The 24,790-nt window shown below is 37.6% G+C and overlaps 1 protein-coding gene across 1 annotated transcript in view; it reads right to left on the reverse strand.

Moving 5' to 3' along the window:
- LOC126975498 (semaphorin-5B) overlaps window positions 1-24,790 on the reverse strand; it is a 75,982-nt gene that overhangs the window by 46,710 nt on the left and 4,482 nt on the right. Inside the window, exons 2-3 of the mRNA XM_050823427.1 lie at window positions 17,613-17,723; window positions 10,593-10,695 (exon numbers count right to left, since the gene is read on the reverse strand). Coding sequence (XP_050679384.1) covers window positions 10,593-10,695; window positions 17,613-17,712 — 203 coding nt within the window. The 5' untranslated portion in view covers window positions 17,713-17,723. The remainder of the gene's footprint in view (window positions 1-10,592; window positions 10,696-17,612; window positions 17,724-24,790) is intronic.

The following is a 24,790-nucleotide window of genomic DNA, read 5'->3' on the forward strand; positions in this document are numbered from 1 at the left end:
CACTAATACAAGCTGTTTGGCCGCCATTATGAGATTTGCCATCGTCTGACAGATCAGTTTGCGTCGCAATAAATTATTTTAAAAATGTCGTCGTGCGTTGTGAAAAAGTGTAAAAACGATACTATAAAAGTATTTGTGGCCATATATGATTATATAAGGGAGAAAAAATGTGTAAATGGTATCCCCCGTAACCGCACACACACTAGCATAAAGGTGCTCCACTTGCTAATATCACGGCGCGGAGTCCTTCTTTACTAGTCCTTGAGTAGTAGGACTAGCATAATTAATGCACCCCGACGCAGAAAAGGGTATTGTAAGATTTGCACGTGTGTCTTTCAATGTTATGTTACTCTATCGTCAATAAAGAAAACGCACTTCAAATGTAATTTATTAAATTCCAATGCATTATGAGGCCTTTGTCTACGCCCTTGCAAGAGGCACCCGCATCTCTTGATCAGATTACAAGTGCCTAAGTATTGTGCTTTCCATACAAACATAAGCGCTTGTCTCCTGGAAGAGTAGGCAGAAATAACAAATTCATTAACGACGGCTCTGTCCGGGCATACTGTACTGGTCTTTTCCATTCGCATTGCAGTAGCAACAGGACTTTTAAGCTTACAACATACTCCTTTATAACATATTGATTTACTATCCTCATCTTTTCAATTCGCATCGCAGTAGGTACGGGACTTTTAGGCTTACACCATACTCCTTAATAACATGTTCATTAACTATACAGATCTTTTCCATTCGCATCGCAGTAGCTACGGGACTTTTAAGCTTATGTTATAGTATTTAGTAAATGAATATGTTATTAAGCATAATTACATATTCATTTACTGTCCTGGTCTTTTCCATTCGCATCGCATTAGCTACGGGACTTTCAAACCTTAGACCATACTCTTATTAATATATTAATTTACTATCCTGATCTTTTCCATTCGCATCGCAGTATTTTTGTAGAACATTAGGCTTACGTAACGTTACTGGACTTTCAAGCCAAGTATACATATGTCTACTGTGCCTATAGTATACTCACTTCAAAGGCCAGTGCAACGCATCTTTTGACCTCTACGGGTTTTTACTTTCTCTCAGCTTCCTCACTTACCCCCTCTAATATAGAAAAGCGCTCTTTATCTTATTCTTATTGTCAACCTTTCCCAACATTATCATCCATATTTTCTGTTATATCTAAACTCATATTATTGCCCTCATTACAGCTATAAAATTAGGAGCACATCTTCAAAACCTTCTCTGTTCCTTATGAAATAGAAAAAGAATTCTAATAATGGTTCTATGACAAATTATAGAATTTACAGGGGTTTTCGGCCTGTACCAGGGAAGCGAATTCAAAGAAGAGTGGTCCAGTACCGACCATATTGACACAGAACACAATTTTTCACGATTATTTTCGGTTAAACTAGAAAATTAAGATTTATTCCAATATACTTAACCCTTAAATACTATAATAAACACTATAGTTGGGTTGAGGCGAAAATAATCTAGATTTGACACACACATAACATTTTGTCGCGACCACTTGCCTCTTAAAAAAATGCCTCCCAAATTCTTAAATTGTTTTTTTACAAAAACTTTTAGCATACTGCCTAAGAGAGAAATATTTCTACTATCTGAACAAACAGGGTACATAAATCATTAAATTACTACTTCAAATCCGCCCTCTGTCCGTAAATTTCCATTGTTCCAAACATAAGTCAATTGTTGTACTTACAAGTATAGAGATATGCAAAAATTCTGGAAATATATGATCATGAAAAGAAACTATAAAGAATAACAATAAGAAATACTTTTCAATCAAAATTACAAGTTCGCTTTTCTCTGACATGTATTGGTATGTTTGTTTTAAATAATATCAAATGTAATTAAGAGTGCATCCGAGCTATGACTTATATTCTAATACGTCTATTAGAAATCCCAACCTAAAGCGTAATTTAATTTTAATTACTTACCACAAATAGGTATATAATTAAAAACATATTGCTGTATGAATAATGATATGATACCGACGAAGTAATAAATAATGATAAAATAATTAAACGTACAGCATTAATTACCCAGTACATATTTGAGTATTTTAAATATCAGAAACCTTTAGGTCGACTTTCAAGTGGTATATTCCATGTCTTAATTTAACTACACATTGAAAGTTTAAAGTAAAATAGCAATTCCTAATAACAAAATAAGGCGAGAAATCGAATGAGGTCATGTGGATTTCGTCGTTGAGCCTTGGTGTCGCGATTTCTTTACTATTTTCGTACATATGGCATATTCGCACGCTAAAGGTATACGACGTTCATAATCGTTTCTCAGGATTTCCGAAGATATTCCAATACAATTTTAGACCTCTTTAAAGTGTTAAAAGCGAAAACTGCCTCTAAGATTGGGCATCCTTTCCATGGTAGGCGATGCTTTACGCCAGTATAGCTTCTTAATATAATATATAAAGCTTAAATCTGATCTTAAATCCGCCTTATGAGAGGGCTTTGCTCCGAGTTTCCCAAATGATTGCGAAATTGAAGTGGCAGTGAGCAGGGCACATAGTTCGACGGACAGATGGCCGTTGGGGCGGTAAAGTTCTCGAATGGCGACCGGAAGACGCAGTATTGGTAGGCCCTCCACAAGATGGACCGACGATCTGGTCAAGATCGCCGGAATACGTTGGATGAGGTCAGTGCAGGACCGATCGTCGTGGAAATCTTTGAGGGAGGCCCTTGTCCGGCAGTGGACGTCTTCCGGCTAATGATGATGAAAACTCATCTTGTATTTAGAACTACCGCGCCCATCAAAGTATAATTGGTGACGAATCAGTGTATTAATTTCATAATTTCAAATTAGCCCAGAAGCAGCTTAGGAGCCGCGCGCTAGTATTAGTACTGAGTACTGACACCTTCTTCGTGCCTGCTTGTGCGAACACGTAAGGGTGTTGAACAGGCACAGCATTTCATTAAACTATATAATTTAATTGTTTTTTTTTAATGATAATAAAGGACGAGACAAACCGGACGACATGGAGTGCCGCTCAGGATTCTTGAAAGACCCAAAAATTCTAAACGGCACCATAATTGCACTCGTCGCCTTGAGACACAAGATATTAAGTCTCATTTGTCAAGTCATTTCACTTGCTACGGCGCCCTTGAGACCGAAACACAGTAATGTTTTACACATTACTGCTTCACGGCAAAAATAGGCGCCGTTGTGGTATCCATAATCTAGCCGGCACCCTGTGCAAAGAAAAAGTAAATGATGGAAAGTTGATGGAAAATTTCAATTACTTACTTTTATTTTTAGATTTATTTTTTATAATTCGGTCAAGTATTAAGTGTATTCATTTAATGTCTCCATTGCATAGCCACGCATACATCGATGTCCATAGCTGAGTCGCAAGCCAGAGATAGGTGAATACCTAATAACTAACATCCGACTTTCGCTGTTCGGCAATTATCGAACATACCCTGAGTGACCCCTATTAATCTATCTAATAACTATTCAGTAAAAAAGCGTTTAATTCCCATTCTTAATTTCAGAATTAAATTAAAGTAAATTAAAATCGTTATTATTAATTAGTTACCTTAACTTAAGCCTAGTATTATATGGTCTTTTACTCGGACCTTTCCATTTCGTTGTATGTAATGTCTATCTCTAGTAGGCCTCCCACAAGATGGACCGACGATCTGGTCAAAATCGCCGGAATACGTTGATGAGGGCAGCGCAGGACCGATCGTCATGGAAATCTTTGGGGGAGGCCTTTGTCCAGCAGTAGACGTCTTCCGGCTGATGATGATGATGACGAGTGTCCATCCCACCATAATCCACCGATTAAATTGTACCGGTGGATAATTCTATTCTCATTTACCCTAGCAAGCTTACGATTTCACATTAGCTTGAACACATTTCAACTGAGCTGGTAAACTATAAACTACATTAGCCTTATTTAATTTCACGGTGATTTTAATTACGCACACGACAGCCAGTAATCATTTTTAATATTAATACTGCCGCATGTTGTAAATCATAGACGCGATAACCATTTCTCTACTTCTTTATAACTTTTAAGAAAAGCAGCGGTTTTTAATTAATTATACCACAACCTGTAAGATTAGAGTGATTTATTATGAAAGGCTTTATATGGTGAACTAGAATAACACATTTTTAAAAGCATTCATAGTATTAGGATATACTAGCGTAGGTGCATAGACAATAGCTCGATAATTCTTGACCAATTTTGATTGAACAATGTGTGCGTTGACTAGAGGTTTTGGTAAGCAAAATTGTTCGAAGTAAATCCATCGAACAGCATTATATTAACCATGTGTTGCCTTTAGTAAGGCAACCATTGATCGGTCCGGTCCTAGTTACCATTAACCATTTGCCTATAACCATTACAGGACTGGTCCGAGTAACCATTTTAAACAATTAATAGTAGAGATCCGCGTACTCACCAGTAGAACCATTAATTATAGTTATTTAGCAAGTGTCATAGATAAGTTTAGTATCTTAAGTAAATAAATACTTCTACCATAAAACTAATATATATATCTACCCCTAAGTGCACCCCTTTTCAAAATTACTAAGAGTGGCTGACTGTTTACAACTTCTCAATCAAAAACGGCTTCAGTAACAATAGATTCGCTTTCCTTTTCTATCTTGCTGTATCTCCGTTAGAGATGTTCTCTCTTGCACGCATTTTTCGTCTCTAGCCTAGAATATTGTAAATCTATGGTACCTAACATGAAATGGATGGGTTCCATACCTAAATCGTGACCAAAGAAAACCCTATCAAGACACCGCTGTCCGCCCGTCCATCTTTATGTCAACGAGCTGTATTTTATAAACCACAATTGTCATATTATCATCATCATATCAGTCGGACTTCGTCCACTGCTGGACAAAGGCTTGGTGGCCTGTCTTCATCCAACGTATTCCGGCGATCTTGACCAGATCGTCGGTTCATCTTGTAAGGGGCGTACTAACACTACGTCTTCCGGTATGTGGTCGCCATTCGAGGATTTTACTACCCCAACGGACATCTGTCCTGCCCTTTACTTTTAATTTAATATATACCTAATCAATAGTCATATATAATATTTTCGACTCGCACTTGACCTGATTTTAGGATTCGTTAAAACATATTCCGACAGGACAGAGCAACAATGAAATATTTATCATGATTCAAATACATTGATATTGTATTGCGTAAAGAATATATACAAAACAAAAGTAACTAATATATCAATATTTAAATTGTTTGTAATAATTACGAATGAAAATTTAATATCATCCGATATCGGAAAAATTAGGTCAAAACAATAAATGGCGACCTGGTCAAAGCATATTTAAACGACTTAGCAATGTGTGTGACATTTGACACATACGTAATTGTTGATGAATGACAAAGAAAGCCCACCCAACAAAAAACATGCTTTGAATATCCTATTGGAATTGAAGAGCTTATGTAACTTATTAGATTAAACACAATCAGTGGTATTTTCAGATCAATCTGAAATGGCCGCTTTTTAAACATAGCGCATAATTGAAACCATTTCTTAACGGTTTATACAAAGCTTTTATTTTGACAAAAAAAAATATATCTACATCTTTACATACATACACTCACGCCTTGTTCCCGTCGGGGTAGGCAGAGACAATAGAATGCCAATTGCTTCTATCCTTACAAACCTCACCCGCATCCTCTACATTCATTACTCTGTTCATACATGCTCGCCGGTTGCGGGTGCTTCGGACCTTTCCTTTTCTCAAAACGTCCCCAATTTTGATCGACGAATGTTCTACGAGGTCTCCCGCGACCATTTTGCCCACACACACTTGCCTTATATATATGATGTGTCATTCTTTCTTCACTATAATGACATAGATTTGTTATTTTTTAAAGAAAATTGTCTATATTTGTAATAAATTAAAAATGCTTCTAATTCTGAATTAAAACTATGGCCATCTTGTGCGAGGGAGGTAGCCTAGCTCCGCTCGATTACTCAAGGCCGTTGAGTCGGTTCCCAGCCACATGGTTGTTTCAAAGTGCGAGATAGATACATAGACACTTCAAGGCACGCAATACTCTGGTATTAACACAGAACATACACGGCATTGATACAATCAGGTGTCCCTTAAGCTGGTAATAACTCTCGTCTATAACTCGTACCAATCCTTTCATCAGGCTTTCTTATTATTAGTGAGTTCCTGACTATACTTCTAGTTCACACATTGCTGCTAATAGTTATTTGGTTAAATTACCTGTGGACCTGACGTCGGAGACGTCACATCATCGCTTACGGATGTTACGGAGTGCAAAACAATCATCTAGGATATTACTATTAATAAATAAACTACGATATATTTTGTCAGTATGATATGGGTATTTATGTAAAGATACAACACCTTATTGTGATGCTGAATTTTATTGAAAATTCAATGAAAGAATCTAGGTTAAGTCGATTTCTGCTAGAACTATTGTAGTGATACAGAACTCTTAACAACAAAAGTTAAAACGTAACAATGAAAACTTCAAAAACAAAGCAGTGATAGCACGAAAATATCACGACATGTACCTGACAGTAATGAAACTGCAAACCGTACTGAAGTAACAGGTGAGCACGGAGGTGTGAAAGGGGAACGGGAGAGGACGCCACATTCCAGCGAGTATATCTACGTAAAATAGTGTGCGTGACAACATCTCTGATGTTATTACAAACTAAAAATTGGGCGAGGGATAGGTATACACCTAAGAAAATACAAAATCATTTATTTCGCACTTTTCGTGTACAAATTAACATTTTATACTGACCCCCACACTAGGCGGTGCCTGTCTCGTGGGGGAAATAGTAGAATTAACAGAAAATAAAGATATACAAGCGGCTAATGACAACAAGCTGATTACTAAAATTTAACTTATCATATAAATAAATAAACTTAAATTAATAACTATACAAGTATTAATTGTGTGTATATCATGTAGGCGAAAGTGTGTGTATTGTGTATATATGTATATATGTATTTTTTAGGCTTGTACCTTACGAAGATTTTCAGTTTCCATATAGGATAGTTGTATAAATTATTTTGATAGAAGCTCTTTAGCCTTGAAGATGGAGTGTTCTTTAAATTTACATAGCTGGACCAGTTTATTATAAATCCGGGGGTACAAAAAGGTTGGAAAGCGACATGCAAATGCAGTTTTGACAGTAGTAACAGGCAATTTGTAAACTCAAGAAGAAGTATACATCTGGATTTCTCTAGAAAATAATAATACCGTGGATGCACTAGATCACAATTTACAAATAACTGATACCAATAAAAAGGAGGAAAACTATATTGTGTGTCTTTGTCAGAGTTTTTTTGTCTTTTGTTTGGTGGCGACCCCCACTTACGACTAATACGTCAGTTGTGATGGTAATTTACTCGTAAATTGTGCGTGCTTGACATTTAGTGAAGTGGTAATTTAGTGTTGTGTATTCATTTTAAGAAATTTTATTATTTATATTATTTATTAGGCAGCAAAAGACATACTGAGCGGAAATCAGATGGAACGCTTAATTTGACCTAACTCATAACCGTACCTTCCAACAATTTTAGACATGTTTTTTTGTCATGTACACTGTAGGTACTTGTTGACACTTGGATCTCCTTAATTCTATTCAAATTTTTAATTTTAAATACCACCCACTTCGAGTGTAGTGATAGAGTGACCTTGTGAGGCCTTCAGGGAATACAAGAGCTTTGGCAAATGAGAACGAATGCATCTACGTACTTGTGTACACTTTTGGATTTTCCATACTATTTATGCATAGTTTAGGCAAAATATTGGGGTGAAAGTGCGTTTTTATGGAAAAAGAAACAAACGAGCGTACGGGTGACCTGGTGTTAAGTGATCACTGCCGCCCACATTCTCTTGAACCACCAGAGTGATCACAAGAGCGTTGCCGGTCTTTAAGGATTATGTACGCGCTTTTTTTGCAGGTACCCATGTCGTATCATCCCGGAAACACCGCACAAGGAAGCTCATTTCACATCTTTGTAGTACGTGGAAGAAAGGTCCTTCAAAACCGCACTGTGGACAACCGCCACACATCCAGATGATGTGTCAATTTAAATTTAACTAGAGCCATAAATATATAAAGTGGGGCATTTATTCATTATAATAACCACACAATAAGTACACCTGTACTATTGCGTCCCACGAAAAGTGTATATAAAGTCATTGCGGTATACTGTTGACATTCCGCCACGTATTGATTCAGATTGTCTCCATTCATCACATTCAAATAACTGCTATTGAAACAGTACAGTTGACGATAGACATCGTAAAGATGTAAAAAATAAATGTAGTTAGATGTAATGAAAAATAAATAAATGTAGATGTAAGTAAAAAATTGCGTTTTTCATTTACCCGTATTAAACGTTATACATACTTTTCATTTGCAAATATTAGTATGGTTAAAAATAGTTGTTTTCATTTAACAATTGTAATTTTAAATTTTATGAACGATGCGGGACTCGAACCTACGAGCTCTGGCGTTCCGTGCCAGTGCTCTAACCATTGTAAATTTTTGAGTACCTTTCGAACGAAACTGTATTGTCAAATATTTTCTTTAACTGTAGTTGGTTCATGTTTTACTGAAACATTTTAAGATCGTATGAACTAATTTTAGTAACATATACTTAACATAAGTCTAAGAATCATTCGCATTGGATTCAATTTGTTGCCAATAACGTAACACAGTCCTTTATTCCGAAGGTGAACAATCCGCTATTCCAGCCAAGATAAATAAAAAAATAGGCCTACTTTTCGTGTATGACATTTTAGTAGAAGGTTTTACTCACGATTCACTCACTGCAAATGTAAATAAATAACCGTTTATGTAGTAACTCCAGCATTGAGTTAAAAGCTTGCTTAAATTCAAACGACCCACACAAACAGCCCACTTGTCATAACGCGGCCGAATTGAGACATTTCCGAATATTTTCGCCTTATACGGACTGCGGATGAAATCTTGGTGGACAATGAACATAAATTATTATTATGTAGATCTTCGCCCACACAATACGTGTAAATACATACCGAACAACATATTTTTAAGAGGAAATATAAGTCTGTCAACTTTGCAAGCACCTATTTGTAGAGACGGTTGTGATGAAGTGGTCCCGCAATGCTACAAGCCGCCAAAAGTGGAGGAACATTAACAGCCACAACCACTCTGACAAGAGTGAACGATTAAAATTATGAGCAATTTTGTATAATATCTACTAATGTATTAATTCTAGGAGGCTTCATAAGATACATCTTCTTAAAATATATAAATTAAGTGACACGTTGTTTGTCCGCGATGGACTACTAAACTAACGAACGGATTTTAATGGGGATTACTTCATGTAGTGCAGTTTGGTCCAACTTGAGAGATTGGGTAGTTTTTATTTCTATTTGAGACCCATATTTATTTTTATTTCCAAAATTTGTTTTGTATGGACATATTTTCTGTGAGATAATTTATTGACGCAAGGTTTGACAGATCTGCTGTAATTACAACAACAGGGAGCATTTTTTACGAAATAATTCTAGATGTTTTTAAATTTTATTGGCAAATTCCTACAAAACAGTTTTTTTTTATTATCCACAGAACAACGTGTGTCGGGGCAGCTAGTAAACTATAAGGGTAAATGTATACACTTTTATAATAAAGTCCCGGCCACTGTTCAGGCATTATCTATAAATAAATTTAAATGTTTTAAAAAAAAATTGCTCTATCGTAAATCCTACTACTCCACAGCGGAACTGAGCTGATCGGACAGCTTGGGACTAGATTATGATTATTTTATAGCAATCATAATGATAGTACAATATTGTATGTTTTATTAAAAAGAGCGCTTCATGTCTCCTTCTTCTCTCAGAGCGCCATTTGTTTCCAAAGCGGTGGTGGTGCCGCCCAGAATTTTTGGGTTGTTCAATAATCTTAATACTTAATACGTCAATATGCGAAATCCTACCTACAACAAGTTGACATCTGTCATTCTACAACCGCGCGTTTTACAAACAAATTCTTGCCCCACTTTGTGGAATCTATTACCGGCTCCTTTTTCCCGAACCGACACGACTTACGGCCGTTCCCAATATACTATCTACAGATAGAGATAAATTACTACCTTCTACTGTCAGTAATTAGCTGTCAATAATCTGAAGCTGTCCCAATATACCCGATAAGTCATTATTATCGCCTTATATTGGGACGCGTGAATTGCAATTTCCATACAAGTGAGTTACCGTCGATAAGTTTATTGGGACAGAAATGTCAACGGTAGTTACGATTTTTATCTCAAGTAAGAGATAGACTGAATATTGGGAACGGCTGTTAGGGACCTTAAAGCATAGAGCATACCCCCATCATAAAAGCCGGCAACGCATCTATAGACCCTGGTTTTGCAGAAGAAAAACATTTAATTTTAAGATACCAAATTCTGTTCTGATATGTGTAAGCGATCAGTTTTACTATGAGACGAGAGGTTATTCGCAGTAACATAGGTGAACCCTCAACTCAAATCTATAATAGCAATAATGTTCTACTAACCTTGCACCAACGATGACCTGGTCTCTGGCCACATCAAATAGCAGTTGTGAAAACGATCTAGCGTCCTTGTCTTCGAAAATGTCGCTATCAGACGCCAGCAGGTCTAGAAAAAAAACGACACATTATAGCAGTGTTATCATCATGCATGGTTAATCTTATCAGGATTACAAAGATAACATCGACAAACAGGATCTATTACGCAAGCAGTATTCTGATAAATCCAAAATAATTATAGTTTAAAAACTGCTAAGTATTTTGCTTATTAACTGCACACAGAAATTTTCTTATCTCGGGAGCTGTGTGTCAGAGACGGGAGGGACTGAAGAGAATATCACCTCACGGATCGTCAAAGCACGAGCAATTTTTGCACGGCACCGATCGGTATGGCAATCACGGAAACTGATACGGAGAGTTAAGGCGAAGAGTAAGCAGAAAACACGCAAACATGGTGTTTTTAGACAAGTTTTGTGGTGAAAGTATAGCAATTCGAGCTATGAACACTACTTAATCCTGTTACACATATCCTTAAGTCTTATTTGTAGGTTACTAATGCTTGCTGTTGGTTATAGTTAACACTGCCGAGCCTTTTTGAACTACCACTTTTCTTTGAAGTTAAACAAGTTTATTGGCATGGCGTGACGCATTTTTTGGTACTTTTCTCAGAAAAATTATTCTTATAGCTTGTACTTTTTTGTGTAGGTTCATTTGTTCAGATTAGTAGTGAATAACGAGGATTTTAAGCATATGAACTGTTTTCCACCCAAGAATTTTGAAAATATTGGCTTTGTTACATAGATGGCGGGCCGGCAGCGAACTCATATCGCTCAAGGTCGCTGGCATTTAGTGTCGCCTTAAGCTCAAAATATTCCGGTCGAACGTGAAGACCGTATTCTTAAATCCATCAACCCAAAATCTTCTCAAACGGATAAAACGTTAATTACATTTTCACTTATTACCATAACTTGAGCAAATATGCACATAAAGACGCTGAGACACTACTTTGGTGAGCGGCGAGTTTCGTAATTCATAAAATGGCAAAACAAATTGACTTCACAGATACACATAATCATCCGAGTGCATAGGCAAATATTTATTACTTTTTTAATGAAAAGACGACTTAATTACTTCGTAAAGACTTAAAGACTGTAAGAAAATTACCGATTTTAAAGTTTCATTACTTTACTAGCTACAAGCACGGACGAGTAAAAAAAGAATGACTCCGCGCCGTGATATTAGCAAGTGAAGCACCGTTATGCTAGTGTGTGTGCGGTTAAGGGGGATACTATTTACACAACTTTTCCTCCCTTAAATAATCATATATGGTCACAAATACTTATATAGTATCGTTTTTACACGATTTCATAACGCACGACGGCATTTTTAAAATATTTTATTGAGACGCAAACTGATCTGTCACAGACGATGACAATTCTCATAATGGCCGCCTATCGGCCTGCAGTAGTGTAAGTGTGTGCGTGGGGCTTTGTATTTACACGTTAATCGGCTTGTTTTGGTGCTACACTGTTATGTAAGATGACACGGAGTCCTTATTTTTTTACTAGTCCGTGGCTACAAGAGCTATTATCTCAGTGAAGTCATGGCGATCGTCGAAATTAGCCATTTCTTGTCAAAGGCTGTAATTGCGACAAGGCAACACTTCTTACAATTAATGTTAAGGCGGTGCAGTTTCCTTATAAACGGTAATGTTACATAATTACGACAATTATCGGAACGGAAGTTGAAATAGCAGGATGTCATTTCTAGATGTAACTACAAGTGTAGGAATTAGTGGCACTGAATCATACCAGCCAGACAGATCGGGGCCAGTGGGAATGCGTATCTCTAATTATAGAATTATGATTAATACTGGAACAATGAACGATGCAGTTATTATGTAAACATTGAATGTTATCTGTGGAAACATTCAACTGTGTTTTGTTTTGCTCTTTTATATGATAAGACGACACCACGGGAGCAAGACGTGAGAAGGTTCATATAATGCAGTGCAAAGGGAATAATTCTGCACACCTTGTTTGCATTCATCACATTGTTGTTGTTCTTGCTACGACACCTACAATACAGAGAAGAACCAAGCTACTTGATCATCATGATGGATAGATAATTGAGTTAAAGAGACACGCTAGGCTAGTGAAGCAATAATGTCTTAGCATTACTGTGTATCGGTCTGAAGGGATAGCTAGTGAAATTACTGGGCAAATGAGACTTAACTTATCTTGATCTTAAATCTTATGTCTCAAGGTGACTAGCGCAGTTGTAGTCCTGAGCCGGCCTGAATTTTAATGGGCAGGGCGTATCAATTAGCATCAGTTGAACGTACTGCTCGTCTCGTCTCTTTTTTTCATAAAAAAAATAAGACACTTATTCGTGTAGGTGATAAGGACATATCATTCGCAGGTTGATAGCGGAACGGCAAAACTGTGCTTAAATGTCTTTAATTGTCATGTAAGCACACTGTCAACTGCACGGAACAGAAAAAACTAGGTCAACTGTCACTGTCCGACTCGGGTTCTAAATTCAATATACGTAATCTAAACAGATTGTTTTACATTGCTGCTTATTGACTAAGAATATTTTTAACAACTGCAGTAAATGCGGCAATGTATATAGCAGTTGAAGTTTATTACGGTGTGATTGGTGGCATGTTCCATATTTCGACTCTATTTTACGACACGATTTATCTCTATGCATGGGACGTCATTGGTGTAGGTAAAAAAATATGATGATCATGAAGGTCAAAGAATGTCAGATAAAATTCAAAGTGAATTACACATTTCACCATTCATGAAAAATAGCAAAAATCTTGTCAATCAATATTTGCAACTACATTTTCTCTTCGGTCCTCTTTTAAAAAATATGAAGCTTTATGACTTCTTCATAAGAAAACCTTTACCAAGCCATACCGATACAATATAATGATAACCACCACGGACTAGTAAAAAAAAGGACTCCGCGCCGTGATATTAGCAAGTGAAGCACCTTTATGCTAGTGTGTGTGCGATTACGGGGATACCGGTTACACAATTTTTTCTCCCTTAAATAATCATATATCCACAAATACCTTTATAGAATTGTTTTAACACTTGTTCACAACGCACGACGACATTTTTAAATTATTTTAATGTGACGCAAACTGGTCTGTCACAGACGATGGCAAATCTCATAATAATATAATGGCGGCCGATCGGCTTGTATTAGTGTAAGTGTGTGCGTGGGGCTTGGTATTTACACGTTTACCGGCTTGTCTTGGTGCTTCACTGTTATGTAAGATGACACGGAGTCCTTTTTTTACTCGTCCGTGGATAACCACATTGCACTTATTCCACCTCTTGTAAAACTTCTATGGAGCTATAGGCGTACATTTCGTCATTCTGTTTGATATAGTGTGTACTCTTCAATTGTGAAAATGTTTTCATCAGTGATAGGATATTTCTGTACTAGCCACCCGTGTTTTGGGACAGCAATTATTTTGATCGTGTCAATCTCTGTAACTACCTATATTGTATATCCTGTATATCAACGATAAGCACCAAACTTCAAGTCTTCTTTGAAGATAAGCAAATGAGATTTAGCAAGAACCTTCATTTTTAAAAGGTTCACATTTAAAACGAAACTTAAACTTTAAATTGGAGAAAAATAATCTCGCTAAAACATAATAAGCATCTAATAATCTATACTAATAAATGGAGAGCACTTTTTGAACTGAATACTTCTTTAGAGCCGTTGAGCACTTTTCTTGGGATAACTCCGCCTCCATATCCTTCCCTATATCAAAGGGTTGGTATGGTGCCGGTCCCAAGCCCGGATAAAGGAGGAGGGAATCCAAGCCAAGTTGTGAGACGTACCGTGACGAGGGCTGCGTGTCTGGGGGAGAGCTCAGACTTTAACGGTGTACCTCCGATACCTGGGCACCTCGGAGTGTTATTTTATGCCCTTCGGCCAGTAAGCGGGGCTCTGCTGGTTCGAGACCTTTATTTCCCTAGCTTCTCGTGTGGTGGAGTGGAGGAAAATAACATTTTAAGTTCTATTTTGTCTACCATAGGTGCAAACCTATCTATCTCGGAACCCGAGGGTGAGCGGCTAGACGCCCCCAAGGGAACCGAAAACTTACCTCAGGCCGAAAGACTAATCCCAGGCGAGCTGGCAACCGTTAAGGAAACCACAACGCCTACGGAAACAGACTCGAAACTGAGAAATATAAAGACGAAGCCAAAGAAGCTGTCCGGTGCAGCCCGGAAAAGATTCAGAAAGCTTCTCCAAACGGATATGCCTGTAGAGGAAGCCAAGGCGTTAGCCAAAATGCCTTGGAATGACCTACAGAAAGCAGGTCACAACCCTCCACCACCTGAAGCGAAAGCTGAAAAACGTGGCAGGTCAGAGGAGATTTCTCCGAAAACCCAGCCGAAGAAGTTACCCAGGCTAGATGACACTCAGTCAACCTCGGGAAGACCTAGCTTCAAGGAGGTAACCGGGTCCTCACGTGTGGGCATTCGACATACCCATACTATGAGCGAGGACGAAATGCGGAAAGTGCGCCGCGCACTTCTTGCTTTGATCACCGGGGCTGAACAAGGTACCGGGCCGACATTTTTGGGCTTTGCCCACAAGCCTGGCTGGATTCTAGTGACTTGCGAAAATGATTTCAGCCGAGAGTGGCTTGTGGACAAAGTCAAGGATCTGAAGCCGTGGCCGGAGGCAGAGCTCTCATGCATGTCGGAGGAACAACTGCCCAAACCCTCCATAGCCACGACTTTTCTGCCGAATACTGAGGCTGACACAGTCGAAGAGGCACTGAAGCTGATCCGAGCGCAAAATGCGGGACTGAACACCGAACACTGGAAGGTGCTCCACGCGAGGGAGGACAAGGGAGGCCAAGTGGTCACTTTTTCCTTGGACGATCCCTCCGCGGAGACTCTGAAAGAGTCCGAGTGCAGAGCTGCCCTTGGTTTTAGAAAGATCAATTTTAAGATCAAGGGCGTCTCTGTGGGTTCCGCAGCAGCGAGTGGACAGCAACCCATCCAGACCAGCGGGCCTGTGCGACCGGGAACATCCGGGATCTCAAAGACCCCGCTACGGCCGGCTGCCCCCACAACTACGTTCCGGGGCAAAGGGCCGATGTCGAGGAACGTCTCAGGTCCCCTCAGGGGAGGGAAGGATCAGAGTCGGGCTAATTCTGGCCGCGGGCGGAAACACCCATACCAGAAGACAGACCGACCTAAGCCTTCCACCTCCGGTGGGATCCAATGACGCTCCGCAGAAATAGGGCGAGGATACTCCAGGCAAACCTCCACCACGCCAAAGCTGCTACTGCAGTAATGGAGAAATGCCTTGCGAGTGGTGAAATCCTCTTTGCCCTACTACAAGAGCCGTGGGTCAATACCGGCAAAATACTGGGACTGAACACCGCTGGTAAGTTAATCTACAATACCAGCGGATCAAAACCCAGAGCTTGCATAGTCTTCAACAAGAACACTAATTTCTTACCTGTTACAGAGGTCTGCACCGACGACCTTGTTGCGGCGTATTTCTGTTTCGAAGGTTGGGAAGGCACCAAAGTGATCGTTTGCTTGGGATGGGTATAAATGTTAAACTCGCGTCAGGACACGTGGCCTGATCGAAAATTCGTAAGACAGACGCTGAAATTATGGATGAAAGATTTACACTTCTAACTAATTATAGTTCGGCTATTTCAACTCAAAGATCATACGGTCATTGGGCCAGTGGATGAATCATTGTGATTGCGAAGCCGAAACACCGCGAGCTCGAGGGATCTACTCACAGGAGTTCACGTTTCTCAAAGAGCTAAGAGACGTCGGGAAGATATATATATATATATATATATATATATATATTCATTAAAGTCAAATGTTATCAGAGCTTATAATTATTTATACATATTTTGATGTTCTTATAAAGCGATAAGGCATTGTTATGACTTAAATATTGGACTATATATTGAGATTAATATTAACCTGCGACCTTTAGTACGATTAAGGCGAACTGTTTTTAACTTGGTAGTTTTAGTAGTAATAATAGTTAGATAAATAGATAACCTTAATTTGTTTATAGAAACAGAGCCGGGTATATATATATATATATATATGGGCGGCGGTGATCACTTAACACCAGGTGACCCGTACGCTCGTTTCTCCTCCTATTCCATAAAAAAACAAACGAGCGTACGGGTCACCTGGTGTTAAGTGATCACCGCCGCCCACAATCTCTTGCAACACCAGAGGAATCACAGGAGCGTTACCGGCCCTTAAGGAAGGTGTACGCGCTTATTTTCAAGGCACCCATGTCGTATCGTCATTATTTGCAATATTTGTTTTGTATCCGGGTCTATTTTGTATAAGAAAATTTATTGCTGTGAAACAATTTCATTACAACAACAGTGTGCATATTTAAGGAAAAAAATCTTGATGTTATGAAATATTATTGACAAATTCATAAAAAAACATTATTTTATTTATTAAGTACAGAACAACGTCTATCGGGTCAGCTAGTCTTACTATATGTTTAGCAGTTAGCTGACGTATTTCAAGTGTTTAAAGAATTTGAGTTCCCAAAGAGATCCAACGTTTACGAATTAAAGGACCACATTCAGAGATGTGTAACGTGGTTAATAAGGTTCTATACACATCATTCGCAGTCTGCTAGTCGTGTGTCAACTGTCACTGTCCGAATCGGGATCTAACTTCCATAGACGTGACTTAAACTGTATAAATATACTACATTGCTGCTTATTGAGCAAGAATATTTTATGCAACCAGAGTAAATGCTGCAATGTATAGATATAGCAGCCGAAGTTCCATATTTATGTTTTTATACTACGTGATTTGTACTCGACATGACCCCTAATACCAAACTAAGTAAGCCTGGGATTTATAAGATCGATGAGCACAAAGTTTCAACAAGTGAACAATAGCTTAGAAGGGTTAACACTCGTTAACCCTTAACTCGTCATACTCAATAAACATGTGTTGTTCGGATCGGGGTTACCTTGTTTGTTTATTATCCTGAAATCATCTTCGGGCAACTCTCCTCGACTCAGCGCTCCGAGTAGAACTATTATAACGATCTTCTGTACGCCTCGATTCATGTTTGCTTGATCTGTAACAAAGGGGATTATCACTACATATTATATAACAAAGTCCTGGCAATAAATGCATTTTTTTTCCAACAAGAGGTCGGGGCAACATATATGCCTAATATTGTCACGCTAAATGCAGGCATATATATTTTCGTTGCTTTATAGCGTCAATGCGGACGAAGTCGCGGGCAGCAGCCACTTATTATAATTGTAAGGATAGGTTATACAAGAAAAATACTTTTATGCGTGTGTTGTACTATATATAATGTGTATATATTTAACAAGAACCAACTATTAATATAATGTCGTTATCTAATATCTTTAAACGAGCAATTCTTGTATATATATATATACAAGAATTGCTAGCCGTCCAGCCGTTTAGGAGGATATATATATATATATATATATATATATATATCCTCCTAAACGGCTGGACCGATTGACCAATTTGAGATTAGTTTAGAATTTAGATTCTCAATTCCGTCCATATAATATAATTCTCCTGCTCATGTGTATGTTAGTGAAATCCTCCTAACGGCTGGACCAATTATTCAAACTTTAAGACGTGTGTACAGGACAACGTCTGTCGGCTCCACTAGTATATATATATATATATAAAGATATAGTCTCTAGAATCTCGCAAACGGCTCCCACGATTTTAATGAAATTTAGTATACAGGTAGTTTCGGGGGCGAGAAATCTTATTTTCATATAAATAAATAAAAAACACAGAACAATGTCTGTTGAGTCAGATAGTTGAACAATAATTAGAACCTATCATCATACCGTGTTATCTCGTTACCATTAAGGCATCGTTGATAGTTTATAACACAATTTCCTGCTCATTAGACCATAATTTGCAGAGAGGCTATCTTCATTAAACAAACAGGCTAGATAGCCAATGTTTATAAAACGGCTCGAATATGCTAAGTAGACCGGCCAACGGCCATAACTATCAACTCACAACACTCTCTGGACCTTTTTGAAGTTTTGTTATCAAAGGTCATTAGCTTTGTATAGACTTATTTAAACGATTGGTAAGAGCTGCTAAAATGTTCCATTTGCTACAGATGTACAAACAAGCAAACTAGTTATATTTTATTCATCTTAATCTATACATATAAATAAAATAAAATAAAATTTGATTGTCTGTTTGTAATATTGAAAATACCGTTTTTTACTACATGTATATGAATATATACACCAAAATAACACTTTTTACAATTTTTGTCAGTCTGTCTGTTTGTTCCGGCTAATCTCTGAAATGGTTGGACCGGTTTTGACGCGACTTTTATTGGCAGCTGATGTAATAAGGAGTAACGTCGGCTGCGTTTATTTTAGAAAAAATATTTTAATTTAAAAAAATAAAGTAATGTTGGAATGTCCAAGAAACGGTCGAACTCTAAAAATAATTTATATGGCAAAACAACGTTTGCCGGGTCAGCTAGTCTTAATATATATGTATATAAATTACGTGTTACGTTGTTTGTCCGCGATGGACTCCTAAAGTAATGAACGGATTTTAATAGGGATTACTTCATGGAGTGCAGTTTGGTCTAACTTGAGAGATAGGATAGTTTTTATTTCGATTTGCGACCCATAATTATTTTTATTTCAGAATTTGTTTTGTAATGACATAATATTTTCTATGAAATAATTTATTGACGTACGGTTTGACAGTTCTGCTGTGAAACAATTTCATTATTATAAAAGGGATCATATTTTATCACTACATTGTAATGGGCAGGACGTATAACCATCAGCTGAACGTTCTACTCGTATCGTCCTTTATTGTCACAAAAAAACCATGATGATACACAAACAACGGACTGTGACGAAAACAGTACAATCGGTGGTTGATCAACTGGTAGCCCTTAAGATATACCAAGAGATGACGGTTAATAATGCTTTCAGATATATTGGAGAGCATTGAGGTCATAGCAAAACCTGTAGCTGGGCGGATCCGAGCTGTCACCTTTTTTAGGGATGGGCTTGGATGGATAAGATATTATGCCTGTCAAGTATGAGTGACGTCAGCACCACAGTGTATGTACATTTTATTAAAAAGAGTGCAAAAAAGAATGCTGGGAGAGTATCTGGCGCCGTTTCTCCTCTCTCAGAGCGCCATTTGTTTCCGAAGCAGTGGTAGTGTTTCAAGTGACACCAAAAGGAATTCTAAAGGAATCAATTTTGAGAAAATAAATATATTTTATGCCTTTTTATTGATGCTTTATGAACATATTTTAGTGTACATGATTTTAGAACATGATCCCAGAAATCCCCTTGTATTATAAATTATATCATCGAGTTAAAAGATTATTATATTTGGATCATTTTTAGTTAATAAGAAAGTGTAAATGACCAATTTAAACTTTAATCCTTGATCATAAGCACTTATAATAATGTCGTATAGTTTTTTATTTATCAGTAGAAAGTATTATCACGTTCCTCACCATAAAACAACACAAGAAGGCCCACAAGCACCCTCATCGATCCTCCTAACCAACTCTCGCCTGACCTGGATCGCCTCTTCGCATCCTGGGATAATCAGACGCAGTTAGACTCACTTCCAGTTTGTCATCATCCTTCTGATGTTCTTCCATCACCTTCTGTATTATATCCCAGCGGATACTCCCAAGGGAGTGCCGCTGCTTGCGCCTCTCTCTCCCCAAGAGAAGGTAGCCTAAGAGTAAGATAGTACAACTACGATACTAAGGTAAGATGAAGGCTTAGAGGGCACTTGCCCAAAGCCAACATCAGGTGGTGTTTAGTGGGTAGGCACTTAGGTTTTTATGTGAGTCCCACATAACCAACGCAGACATAAGCATTGGTATGCATGAGTATTCACCACCTCCCTCCCATCGTTATCCTGAAGGGTAGCTCATTCCATTTGTCAGCCACTTAGGTTTTTATGTGAGTCCCACATAACCAACGCAGACATGAGCATTGGTATGCATGAGTATTCACCACCTCCCTCCCGTCGTTATCCCGAAGGGTAGCTCATTCCATTTGTCAGGGCGCAAAAAAATGATCACGTATAAGGTTAAATACTATTTTAATTTATTGCGCTGTAGTATGTCAATTATTTTACATATTATAAAAAAGTTTATGCTTCAGAATTACTTATTTCAATTATTTTACAGTAACTATACATATAGCTCGCTTGGTGACTTCGCTAGTTTTCTCAATATTTAGTTATGGAGCGGAGACCTGGGCACTGAAAAAGGCCGACAGAGACCGAATAGACGCCTTTGAAATGTGGTGCTGGAGAAAAATGCTGCAGAATCCATGGACCGCCTTTCACACCAACGTGTCTATTCTAAGAGCACTTAACGTCAAAACTAGACTTTCCAGAATATGCCTTCGTAGGATGCTGAGGAGGGTCATAATCTGGAACAGCTTATGGTGACAGGCAAGGAAGATGGCAGGCGTCCCAGAGGACGCAGTCTAACGAGATGGTCGGACCAAATACGATCTGCTCTAAACATCAACTTCCATGATGCCCTTCATAAGGCTAAGGATCGCAGCAGATGGAGGGGATTGTTGTTTTTGACGTTCGATTAGTGTTCGTGAATATTTTTTTTTCAAAAGTATACATATTATAGTGTTACTATCTGACCCAGCAAACGTTGTATTGCCGATATTAAAATCGCGATACAAAAGTAACTGTTGATCGTAGATTGGTGAAAATTTGAAGTTGTATGTATTTTTTAATGCTGACTCATAATCAAACAAATTTAAAAAAAAATGTCAAAAAAAAATAAAAAAAAATCGTGTGGACCACCCTTAACATTTAGGGGGATGAAAAATAGATGTCCGATTCTCAGACCTACCCAATATGCCCTCAACATTTTATAAGAATCGGTCATGCCGTTTCGGAGGAGTTCAAAGTTTAACACCGTGACACGAGAATTTTATATATTAGATATCTTGTACGATGACATGGAAGCCTTCATGTGCAAGTCACACTTGAACGGTTCTTTAATCTGTTTTATGTTTTTTGGACATAGTTTGAAACTATAGTTGGGTCTAACGTGTGTTAAAACATCTGGAGTTGGGATACTGGAAACACAATGCTCACAGAGGAATAACAATGAACGCACACACGTAAGGAAGCAGCCCGTATTTCTCAGAACCTGTAACATTGAACCAATGAGTATTTAACTAATCGAAGATGCGGCTTAAATAAACTATTCAAGACTAGCTGACCCGGCAAACTTCGTACTGCCTCAATGCCTCAATAAAAGACCTAAGTTTTTGTATCGGATAAACTTAAAACAAACAAAGGAATCATTTAAAGATGTTATTTATCCGTGTTTTAAGGAAGTTTATTTTTTACCTCCTGAGAATGTTAGAAAGATATAAATTCTAGTAAATTATTCATTTAAACTATTCTTTCAATTTGATTTCTGAACGACGGGGGACACATCAAAGGAAAAACTAAATTGTTCCCTGGACTTCCACGAATAATTCAAGACCAAATTTAACCAAATCGGTCCAATTGTTCTCGAGTTTTAGCGAGACTAACGAACAGCAATTCATTTTTATATATATATAGACTAGTGGACCCAACAGACGTTGTCCTGTACACATGTTTTAAATTTGAAAAATCGGTCCAGCCGTTAGGAGCAGTTCACTAACATACACATGAGCAGGAGAATTATATTATATGGGCGGAATTGAGAATCTAAACCAATCTCAAATTCACTGAAACAAACAAAAAAGTCATCAAAATCAGTCCAGCCGTTTGGGAGGTATTTTAATTGTGAATCTAAACCATTTTCGAATCCACCTGAAGACACACATCAATCTCAAATTCACTGGAACACACAAAAATGTCATCAAAATCGGTCCAGCCGTTTAGGAGGTACTTCAATAGTGAATCTAAACCATTCTCGAATCCACCTGAATACACACAGAAAGTTTCATTAGATTCGGTCCAGCCGTCTAGGAGGAGTTCAGTGACATACACACGCACACAAGAATTATATATATAAAGATTAAACCTTCTCTGGACTTCCACGAATAATTCAAGACCAAATTTAACAAAATCGGTCCAACCATTCTCGAGTTTTAGCTAGATTTTAGATAAGAAAGTATGGTAAGGGGGAGGTCAAGAACGAAGTTATACGGACATTATGATTGTTTGTTTTTAAATTCGAGACTCCAGGAATAAAGCAAAGTGCAAGTAAAATCTTTAATATTAATTTAAAAAATATTAAAGTAATTATTGAATTATTGATAATAAAAGGCTTTATTATAGTAGGCACTAAACCATAAAAAATAACAGAATTAAATGATTGTTCATTGATCTCACTTAGTGTAGTGTGTGTTTAGATTCGTCAAAAATCTCTGCAATCTCTCCATTAGGGTAAATACTCCCAATATTGAACCGACCGGTCAGCGGGCAGGACATCGCCTTCTCCCCTTACAGCCCACAACAGGATTTATACTGCTAATAAATCTACACTGTAAAGTACCTGATCGTAAAAACTAGATCTGACGACTGCCATCTATTTTTACTCACAAGAGTTCAGTATAACTCACAGTAGGGAAGGTCATACAAATTTGTTTTATTCTGTACTTCGTTAAAACACGAATTTTAAGTAAGTATCAATCTAAAAATTCACTTTTAAAATAAAATTATTTAGGGATCGTAAAGTGTGGTGTTAGTTTGTAAATATTCCCAACCAGAGGCAGCCGCCAGCTCTTGCGAGGATACCTAGAGGAGCACCAACTGAACAGCGATCACCATTACGTACGGTTTCTTTTTCGCTCAGCTGGTTATCTTTTGCATATTTAATTCTTATCTATCTATATATAATCTGCCTCCTGATAACTTAACCTCCTCAAGGTTCAGTAAGATGTCATTCGGTTACTAACGTTTTTAACACAAACGTTCAGCAAGCCAGTCGAGCTTCAACAGTCGCCTGGCATGGTTGCCTTCTAATACCAAGTTCGTACATTAAGTGAAGTAATATAAGAAGTTAATGTAAATTCTAATAAACCGCTTATTGTAAAGACAACGTTTTACTGGATCGACCTAAAAGTGGGGACATAGCAAAGCCCTTCGATCGGGTGAGGCACAAAGCGAAACTGCCATTCTATGGGCTTCCCGAAAAGTTGTGCAAATGGTTGAACTTTTAGGCGGACTTCAGAACTATACACTAAAAAGTTTATCTCTTAAAAAAATCAACTCTCATCCATAATTTCAACAACTCTTTCATCTTCATTACCAGCATCATCATCGCCAATCTCTAACACTGGTACAATAGGTTTATGGTAGCTGAAGTAAGAAACAAAATAATAAGATAAAAAATTTAAATTAAACAAAATAATAAGTAATAAAGAAATACAAGTATAACTATCGCCTTAGGGATAATCTTCGCTAATTACAAAGCTTAAAAACCAAATAATAAAAAAAAAACAAATATTTCACTGCTGAGATTCGATCCCTCGACCTTGCGGTGATTCGGCTTCGTAATCACAGTGATTCTATATTCTATTCGATACATATAAAAATTAATATAAAATAAAATAAATCTGACGAATTTTCGATCATGCCACGTGTCCTGACGCGAGTTAAACATTTTATACCCATCACAAGGAAGGTGCTCAACGCCGCTAAAGAATTTTCACTTCAAATACATAGCAACACTGAACATTGGTTGTGACAATTTGTTTGACATTGGCTGTAGCAATTTAATTAGCCATAACTGTTTATAAAAGGCAATTTTTTTTTTGTATAGATATTTTATATTTATTAAGCTTATCTTTATGATACCTTAATAGTTAGTCACTTCATAGGCTAATTATAGTCACTGTTATTGTTATGAAATGATGTGTTCTCCTATAATTGTAGTACATACAAATTTACACAGATGTAAAGCATGTTTATACAGGATGTTAAAAAAATCTTGAACTATATCTTATGGTATTAAGTAGTGAGTACATATAAATATCGATTTTCCGGAAATCAACATAAAATAAACTGAAAAAAAAGCGTAACAACGTACCAAATTGTAAAAGTTTGGACACCTCTGTCAGCAGCCATTTTCATTTTTCCCCGCCCACACACCCATTTTAT

Source organism: Leptidea sinapis, chromosome 2, assembly GCF_905404315.1.
Source record: "Leptidea sinapis chromosome 2, ilLepSina1.1, whole genome shotgun sequence".
NCBI classification, from domain to species: domain Eukaryota; kingdom Metazoa; phylum Arthropoda; class Insecta; order Lepidoptera; family Pieridae; genus Leptidea; species Leptidea sinapis.